At 40.5% G+C, this 9712-nt stretch overlaps 1 protein-coding gene across 4 annotated transcripts in view; it reads right to left on the bottom strand.

Moving 5' to 3' along the window:
• Positions 1 to 9712, bottom strand: part of PLEKHB2 (pleckstrin homology domain containing, family B (evectins) member 2) — a 40234-nt gene that overhangs the window by 10286 nt on the left and 20236 nt on the right. For all 4 annotated transcript variants that reach the window (XM_012649935.1, XM_012649934.1, XM_012649937.1 and 1 more), the window contains 2 exons: positions 5843 to 5882; positions 3873 to 3962 (listed from right to left, as the gene is read on the bottom strand). In XM_012649935.1, the coding sequence (XP_012505389.1) occupies positions 3873 to 3962; positions 5843 to 5882 (130 nt within the window). The remainder of the gene's footprint in view (positions 1 to 3872; positions 3963 to 5842; positions 5883 to 9712) is intronic.

The following is a 9712-nucleotide window of genomic DNA, read 5'->3' as shown; positions in this document are numbered from 1 at the left end:
AAGGGGAAGGGGAAGGGGAAGGGGAAGGGAAGGAAAATTGAATTTGTAATTAGAAATCTCCAGGCCTGGATATTAATAGTTTCACTAGAGATTTCTAGCAAATGTTTAAAGAAGAATTAACACCAATTCTACACAATTTCTTCCAGAAAACAGAAGAGCAGAAAACACTTTCCAACTCATTCTATAAAGCCAATATTACCCTGATATCAAAATAAGACAAAGAAAGTACAAAGAAAGAAACCTACAGACTAATATTCCTTGTGACTATAGATGAAAAAATTCTTAACAAATATCAGCAAATAGAAATCAGCAACATAGGCCAGGCACACGTGGCGCTTGCCTATAGTCCCAGCAACTCGGGAGGCTTAGGCAGATCGCTTTGAGCCCAGGAGTTCTGAGGTTGCAGTGAGCCTCGATGACGCCATTGTACTCTAGGTCTAGCAGACAGAGCAAGGCCCTGTCTGAAAAAAACAGCCAGGTATGGTGGTTCATGCCTATAGTCCCAGCTACTTGGAAGGCTGAGGCAGGAAGATCACTTGAGCCCAGGAGTTTGATAGCTTGAGGTTGCAGTGAGCTACAATGACACCACTGTACTCTAGCCTGGGCCACATGAGAACAGAGTGAAACCCTGTCTCCAAAAAAAAAAAAAAAGAATTAAGCAAAACACAAAAAAGAATAATTATACACCATGACCAACTAGGGTTCATTCCAGGGAATGAAAGGCTGGTTCAGTATTAAAATTAATCAATGTAATCCATTATATTAGCAGGCTTAAAAAAAAAAAACACATGATCATATTAATTAATGCAGAAAAAGTATTTCAAAAAATCTAACACCCATTCATTAAAAAAACTCTCACAAACTAGAAAAGGAGGGAATTTCCTCAACTTGATAAAAAGTATCTACCAAAAAATCCGGCTAACATCATACTTAACGAATGCATTAAATACTGAGGGCATACTTAAAAACGAATTAAATACCAAATTCAATGCTTATTAAATACTGAATTAAACACTAAATTCATACTAAATGAATTGCATCCTTAAAACTGAATACATTCCCCCTAAAATCAGGAACAAGGCAAGGATGTCCTCTCTCACCACTGCTATTCAACATAACACTGGAAGTTCCAACCAAGGCAATGAGGCAAGGTAAGGAAATAAAATGCATGCAGATTAGAAAGGAAGAAATAAAACTGTCCCTATTTGTAGACATGTAGATATGCTACATAGACATGATCGTCTATGTAGCATATCCCAAAGAATCTATAGAAAAAAGGGTGAGTTTAATAAGTTTACAGGCTACAAGATCAACATATAAAATCAATTCTATTTCTATATACTAGCAATAAACATGAGAAAACTAAAATTAAAAATACAATTATATCAAATACTCAAAAAAACACAAATACTTGTAAATCTAACAAAACTTGTATAGGATTTTTATACTGAAAAGTACAAAATGCTGATGAAAGAAATCAAAGAGGATCTAAATATAGAGGCAGTGCATGTTTACAGACTGGAGGATTCGTCATTAGGTAAAGATAACTCTCCAAATTAACATGATTCACAGGCTTAAAGCAATTCCTGCAAAAGCCTTACAAGATTTTGCTGTAGATATAAACAAATTTATTCTAATTTACATGGAAAGGCAAGGGAATCAGAACTGAACAAATTCCCAAAAGGAATTTAGGGGGGAGGGACTGATCAGTTTACCCCATTTTAAGACTTATTATATAGCTACAATAATTAAGACTATGGGGTATCAAAGGAAGATAAAGACACATCAATGGAACAGAACAGAGAACCCAGAAAGAGATACACACAATACAACCCAGAGATAGATATATATGTCATAAAAAATTAATTCAAAATGATCAGAGATTTAAATGTAGAACCTAACTCTATAAAACTTTCAGAAGATAACACAGGAGAAAATCGTAGGAAACTTGGGCTAGGTGAAGCATTAAACATGACCACAAAAGCACAATCCAGAAAACAAGAAACAACTGATAAATTGGAATGCATCCAAACTTAAAACTCTGTAAAAGGCCTTATTAGGAGGATAAAAAGACTAGCTATAGACTACATACAGGTTGAGCATCCCTAATTTCAAAATCCAAAATGCCTCAAAATCTGAAACTTTTTAAGTGCCAATACAAGATAGTGACCCTTTGCTTTCTGGTGGTTCGATATACATAAACTTTGCTTCATGTACAAACTTAGAAAATCTTGCATAAAATCACCTTCAGACTAGGTTTATAAGGTATATATGAAACATAAATGAATTCTGTGTTTAGATGTAGGCCCCAACCCCAAGATCTCATTATATATGTGCAAATACTCCAAAATTTTAAAAAATCCAAAATCCAAAACACTTCTGGTCCCAAGCATTTTGGATAAGGGATACTCAACTTTTATCTACAAAAATTTCATATCCTGAACATGCTATATAAGAATGCAAAAACCTCACTATTAAAAAAATAACAAGACAATTAGAAAAATGGGCAAAAGACATGAAGAGACATTTCACCGAAGACAGAGATAACAAATAAACACAGGAAAAGATGGTCGACATCACTAGCTAGTACGGCTAAGGAAATTAAGACCACATTGAGAAATCACTATACATACTAGAATAGCTAAATTAAAAAAAGTGACAACATAAACTGCTCGTGAAGATGTAGAGAACTGGATTACTCACATATTACCGGTGGGAAAGTAAAATGTTAGAGTACCTGTAGTTTGTCCGAGTTTTTCTTAAAAAACTAACATTTACTCACCATACATCTGACCCAGCAATTGCACACTTGGGCATTTATCCCAGATAAATGAAACCTACGTCTGCACAACAACCTGTACACAAGTGTTTACATTAGGTTTAATGTCAATAGCCAAAAGCTGGAAACAACCAAAATGTCCCTCAACACAAAATGTGTCACATCCATACCATGGAACACTACTCGAGCAATTAAAAGGAACAGACTACTGGTATACACAACAACCTGGATGGATCTCAAGGGCAGCAGGCTGAGTGAAAAATATCAAACTCAAAAGATCACATGCTGCATGGTCCATGCACATTGTTAAAATGACAGAACCATGGAACTGGAGAACAGATCAGTGGGTGATGGGTCAGCGAAGGGGAAGGAGGGTGTGACTGTAACAACGTGTGGCAGGAGGAAGGCTCTGTGAAGAATTCTACATCTTGACTGAAGTGGTAGTTACACAATCTACATATGTGATAAAATGACATAGGATTAGACATAAACAATGTACCAATTCCAAATGCCTGGTTTTGATTTGATCTAACATAACAACTGGGAAACCAGGAGAAAAGTACATGAGGCTGACTATACCATCTTTATAACTTCTTATGAATTTATTTCAAAATTAAAAGTTAACAAAAAAGGAGGGTGCACCACAAGACAGAGACTGACATATATACCAGTGGACAGTCAGCATCATGAGGACAGGGGACACCCCAGGTATTGGACATATGATTTAAGGTTTTTTCTCCAAAATAAAAATACCATTTTTTCCTGATTATAATAATTCAAGTAATTCATTATATATAAACTATAAGTCATCAAAATCTCATTACCCAAAGCAATTGTCATTAACATGATTCATTTTTAGGTCTACCTTAAAAAACAAAATGTGCTGAACATAAATAAAAATACAAAGTAGCTGCTTTATTTCATGAAAGCAAAAGGCAATGAGGAATAATCTGTTTAAAGAAGAAAAGGTTTAGAGTACATTTCTAGTTATCTCCAATGCTGGCTCAAAGTTTAAAAAAGAACAAACAAAAAAACCAGGACAGCAGCAGAGAGACCTCAAGCTTCGCTCATAAGGACACTCAGGTGTCCCTACCTCAGGGGTTGGTGTGGCATATGCCGTGTATGGAGGAGGGGAAGAAACCACCGCCGTCTCGTCAGTCATGACTGCGGAGCCCACGTACGCCTGTGTGAGAGAGGAGACAGGATGAGAGCAAGGGAGCTGCCAAGCACCTACGTGCTCGATGATGCTGTGCACATTTCCCTTTTATTTAGCAAATGTAAGTTTAAAGGACAAACAGTTACAGCTCTCTGAGAAGTAGGAAAAACCCGTTACTATCTGCAGTGGGGGCCAGCTCCATTCTGGCGTCCTCTGCATGCAGCAGCAAGGTGGTCCTTGCTCAGCCCCCAGCAGGAGGAGAGCTCTCACAGCCCAGCAAGGCCTGCAGACGCTCTGCTGTTACCCAACACCACTCTCACAAACACAAACACTACAATCAGAAATGTAGCAATCAGAGATATGTTCTACACAGTCTGTTTTTTATATTTAAAAAAATTCATTAAATTACTCCCCAGTGGAAAAGAAAAACATGTGAGCTCTTTAAAAAAAAAAAAAAAAAAGAAAGAAAGAAAAAAAAAAAAAAAAAAAATCCATACAGGCAGGGCATGGTGGCTCCCGCCTGTAATCCTAGCACTTTGGGAGGCCAAGGAGGGAGATCAGTTGAGGTCAGGAGTTGGAGACCAGCCTGAGCAAACACAGTGAGACCCCATCTCTAAGAAAAAAAAAATAGAAAAAATGAGCCGGGCATCACGGTGCGTGCCTATAGTACCAGCTAGTTGAGAGGCTGAGGCAGGTAGGAAATTTGAGGTTGCAGTGGGCTATGATGACTTCACTGTACTCTAGCCCATACAACAGAGTGAGACCCTGTCTCCAAAGAAATAAAAAAAATTCCATACAAAGAATCATCTTGGGGCCGGGCACGGTGGCTCACGCCTATAATCCTAGCACTCTGGGAGGCTGAGGCGGGCAGATTTTTGAGCTCAGGAGTTCAAAGCCAGCCTGAGCAAGAGCGAGACCCTGTCTCTACTAAAAATAGAAAGAAATTAATCGGACAACTGAAAATATATAGAAAAATTAGCCGGGCATGGTGGCGCATGCCTGTGGGACCAGCTGATCGGGAGGCTGAGGCAGAAGGATTGCTCGAGCCCAGGAGTTTGGGGTTGCTGTGAGCTGGGCTGACGCCACAGCACTCGCTCTAGCCTGGGCAAAAGAGTGAGACTCTGTCTCAAAAAAAAAAAAAAAAAGAATCATCTTGGGATCTTGCCTCTAACTATATGGATCATTAATACTAATTTTACCCAAACGGGATTTTCGTGAAAGAAAAGGTAACTGGAGACATAGAGTAAGCTTAGGAGGAAGAAATGTCTTAGCCTAACAAGAGGAAACACTGACATTTGGATATTAAGCTATTTTACTTTCTTTTGCCACATGCACAAATTCTTTTGTAAGCTTGATCTACTTTTTTCTTTGCTTCCTACAGAGATAAAGGAGAAAATAAAGTGCCATCTGAAGAATGAGAACAGGTAACGCTGCCTTGATTCCTACACATATAAAGACAGCATTACTTACTGGGCTCCATGAATGGGGTTCACTATCTCAGTGACCTCCTAAGGCCAGAAACAGGATGAGAGACAAGTCAAGTCTAGAAATGTTTGTTTCACGAAGCGAAGATCTTATGCATAAAAAGGACCCTGTGGTTCTTTTGGAGCCTTCACTACAAACCACAGCAAATTCAAAGTGTTGCAAAGCTTTCAGAAATACAAACATTTCTAGACAACACCGGAATGAGCGTGAATGTGTGAGGAGGGCTCCTCCTGCCAAAACGTTTAGTAAGCCCAGCTTGCTCACCGTCAGCAAAAGGTGCCCTGCCCAGCTCTGCCTGCTCGTTCGTGACTGGATGGCCAAGAAACCCCATCTCTTCCCCACGTCCCTTCGCCAACCTCCTATTCTCCCATTGTTACAAGATCATGTGAAAACGTTACTGATGATCACCATCAGCAACTTACTGTGTTTGTCCTGGAATCCTGGAGTGTAAATTTCCAGGCCCTGGGGAAAAGAAGAAGAAAAGGGTACATTATTTGAGGCACTCCAACATTTCAATGATTTTCAAACCAAGGTTGGCATCAGAATTCCTGAAAAGACTCGCTTAAAGAACAAGTCTTTGGGCTTTGCCCCAAGACCCACCCCACCAACTCACTTGAAACATGCATTAGGAATATATATTTTTTAATTACATCTATAGTAGATACATAATATTTAAAACATAATCTTTTCTAAATGTGAAATGTACTATAGCTTGCTCTGTCAGTTCATGGCAAACACACAGATCTACTGCCCTCTCCACCCCGCCTTTTTTTTTTTTTGAGACAGAGTCTCACTCTCTTGCCCGGGCCAGAGTGCCGTGGCGTCAGCCTAGCTCACAGCAACCTCAAACTCCTGGGCTCAGGCAATTCTTCTGCTTCAGCCGCTGGGACTACAGGCATGTGCCACCATGCCCGGCTATTTTCTATGTATATTTTTAGTTGTCCAGATCATTTCTTTCTATTTTTAGTAGAGACGGGGTCTCGCTCTTGCTCAAGCTGGTCTCGAACTCCTGAGCTCAAACGATCCTCCCGCCTCAGCCTCCCAGAGTGCTAGGATTACAGGTGTGAGCCACCACACCCAGGCCCTCTTTTTGTTTTTGAAACAGGATCTCACTCTGTTACCCAGGCTGGAGTGGAGTGGTGTCATCATAGCTCACTACAGCCTCAAACTCCGGGCCTTAAGTGATTCTCCTGCCTCAGCCTCCTGAGTAGCTAGGACTACAGGCACACGCCACCACACCCAGCTAATTTTTCTATTTTTTATAGAGAAGAGGTCTCACTATGTTGCTCAGGCTAGTCTTGAACTCCTGGCCTGAAGTGATTCTCTTGCCTCAGTCTCCCAAAGTGTTGGGATTACAGGTGTGAGCCACTGTGCCCAGCCTACTTTCTTTTTCTTTTTTTTTTTTTTTTGGATGGGCTACATAATGTTCCACAATACGGGACTGTCAGCAATTTTTTGCCATTAAAAAGAATGCTGTGACTAACATCCTTATTACCCTTGCACGCCATATAAACATTTCTACAGGACAAATTCCAAAGAGTGAAACTGCCAGGTCAAGGGATATAATTTATTTCACTGGGTACTGCCAAATGGCCCTGCAAAGAGTCTAACAATCTCTACACCTATTAACTTCCTCCTAAATGGTCAAAAAACTAATTATCTGCATCTTAAATCTCACAAGTTTTCTAAATTGATAGGCGAAAAGTAGTCTCTTGTGCACGCCTTCTCTCCCTCACCTCCCACTTTTCTTACTGACCCTATCCCTCTTCTCTCATCTTTATCAATTCCTTTTATGTTTTATTCTCATTTTACTATTAATATCTCCTTGAGTTGAAAGATTAGCTCATTTATTTCAAATATTTTGGTTTTCTAACAAATTCAGCTAACCTCCAAAATTCCCCAACAGATGTTCTATGTAGTGATGTTGTCACTCACTTTGCTAACGGGTATCATACTGGACTATTCATATACCACATATGGATTTTGTTGTCATTTCAGCTGGAACAGTCTGGTATGGCCTTTCGTCTGCAAATTCCGTTCTATTATTAATTTCAGAACATTTTTCTTGCACTGAATTTCTAAACATCTCTTTTTGGGTTCTGTACTTTCTGGACATCAATAAGCTTTCTAAACTCTTTTAGTCTTTGTAACATACCTCTGATGCTTTCTCCAAATTCTTTCATCTTTTTCCCCAGCTTTCACTGAGTATCTCCAGTCTCTTCCCCATGCCAGTGACTCACTTTATAGCTGGGGTTGTGTGGCAGGGAAAGCCATTTACATTACATTATAATGTGAATGGTACCCCCTTCACAGTGACAGGCCTCATAAAAGGGTACAAAATAAACATAAATCCCTGTCCTCACACAGCAGTGTATATTCTAATGAAGAGAGAAAACACACAAAATAAACAGTTGATGAATGGTGATTGTGTATGGGGTGGTAATATAATTTTAAATATGGTATATGGGGGCTAGGAAAGCATTCTTGAAAAATCTCCTTCTATCCTTAGGTTTTATTTTCTTCCAGCCTAGGAGTTTTTTCCTCAGGCTTGCATTTTCCTCTTCTTATTTTCCCTTTATAGTAATATTTGAACAGTTGTCATGTTTAATATGGGAAGTATTATCTAACTTCTACTTGCTCTGATAGGGTATGAGTTATTTCTCCTTGACACCCTTCCTACCTCACCTGGTATCAGCTGGTAGCTCCACCCCACTCCACCCCAGCAACAGTCCGATGACTCGGTGTTACCCTCAGTCACTGTTCTGTAATCCAAGGGCATGGGGTGGGAGAGGAAGAAATTTATTCTGGGACTGAGTAAGTCCTTTCTGAAAAATCTGGGTCCTACACCCTCTTCTGAGACATTTCTTTGAATGTCCCCTGCTAGGGCTCACTTCACCAGCCGCAGATTTATCCAACTCCTGTGCACTTCAATGCCTCCCAGTGCCCTGGAATGATAAGCCCTGGGTGAGCCTTCCAGCCTCTGCTGAGATTCCAAGGAAGTCATATTCAAGGGTTTCTCCTCAGCTTTTCCAAAAAGCATTTTACTCTTAATCACCATCACTCCAGGTGGCAGGGCAGTAGTGAAAATATGTAAGATTCAATTAACTCATCTTGTTAGTGTTTCTGAGATTTGGACTGGGGTTAAGAACAGTGCTACATCTCAGCAGAATCATCTCTTTCTTCCTTCAGCTGTTTGTAGTTTTTGCTTAAAGTCAAACTTCTTTCTTTGGCTGTTGTCAATGAAATGTTTTCCCCTTCATTTCACTAGGTAGTTAGGGAAGATGGTATGATTCATCTCACCATCTTTACTCAGAATTCTCTATTATGGGTTGAATTGTATCTCCCTGAAAAGATATGAAGTCCTAGTCACCAGCACCTATGAATGTGACCATATTTGGAAATAGGTCTTTGCAGGTGATACCAATTAAGATAAGGTGCTACTAGATCAAGGTGGGTCCTTAATCCAGTACAGCTGGCGTCCTTCATAAGAAAGGGATTTTTTTTTTTTTTGAGACAGAGTCTCGCTTTTGTTGCCCAGGCTAGAGTGAGTGCCGTGGCGTCAGCCTAGCTCACAGCAACCTCAAACTCCTGGGCTCAACCGATCCTACTGCCTCAGCCTCCCGAGTAGCTGGGACTACAGGCATGTGCCACCATGCCCGGCTAATTTTTTCTATATATTTTTAGTTGTCCGATTAATTTCTTTCTCTTTCTATTTTTAGTAGAGATGGGGTCTCGCTCTTGCTCAAGCTGGTCTCGAACTCCTGAGCTCAAACAATCCTCCCGCCTCAGCCTCCCAGAGTGCTAGGATTACAGGCGTGAGCGCCCATAAGAAAGGGATTTGCACAGGGACAGGAAGGAAGAAGGCGTGTGACCCAGAGCAGAGACCGGAGGGATGCAGGGCCATCCAAGAACACCATGGATTACTGCCACCACCAGAAGCTAGGATTAGGCAAGGAAGGGTTCCACCCAGGGTGTCAGAGGGAGCACAGCCCTGCTAACACACTGATCTCAGACTTCCAGCCTCCAGACTGTGAGAGAATGAATTTCTGTCGATCTCGTCACGTGGTGTGCGGCGTCTTGTAACAGCAGCCCTGGGAACTGACAATCCCCTATTCTTTACTTCTTTACCCTTCTGTGTCATTTTATTTCAAGTGCTTTTCTTGTTAACATCTGCCCAGTCTCAGCTCTTACTCTTTTCAAGCAGAATTTAACCCATTGGCGTTTACTGAGATCACTCACAGATACTGTCAGTCTAATTGCTCCCAAGTCACTTCCTGTTGTGCTCTATCAAG

This window comes from Propithecus coquereli, unplaced genomic scaffold (assembly GCF_000956105.1).
Source record: "Propithecus coquereli isolate 6110/MARCELLA unplaced genomic scaffold, Pcoq_1.0 Scaffold307, whole genome shotgun sequence".
NCBI lineage: Eukaryota > Metazoa > Chordata > Mammalia > Primates > Indriidae > Propithecus > Propithecus coquereli.
This window is presented reverse-complemented; position numbering and strand designations above follow the sequence as displayed.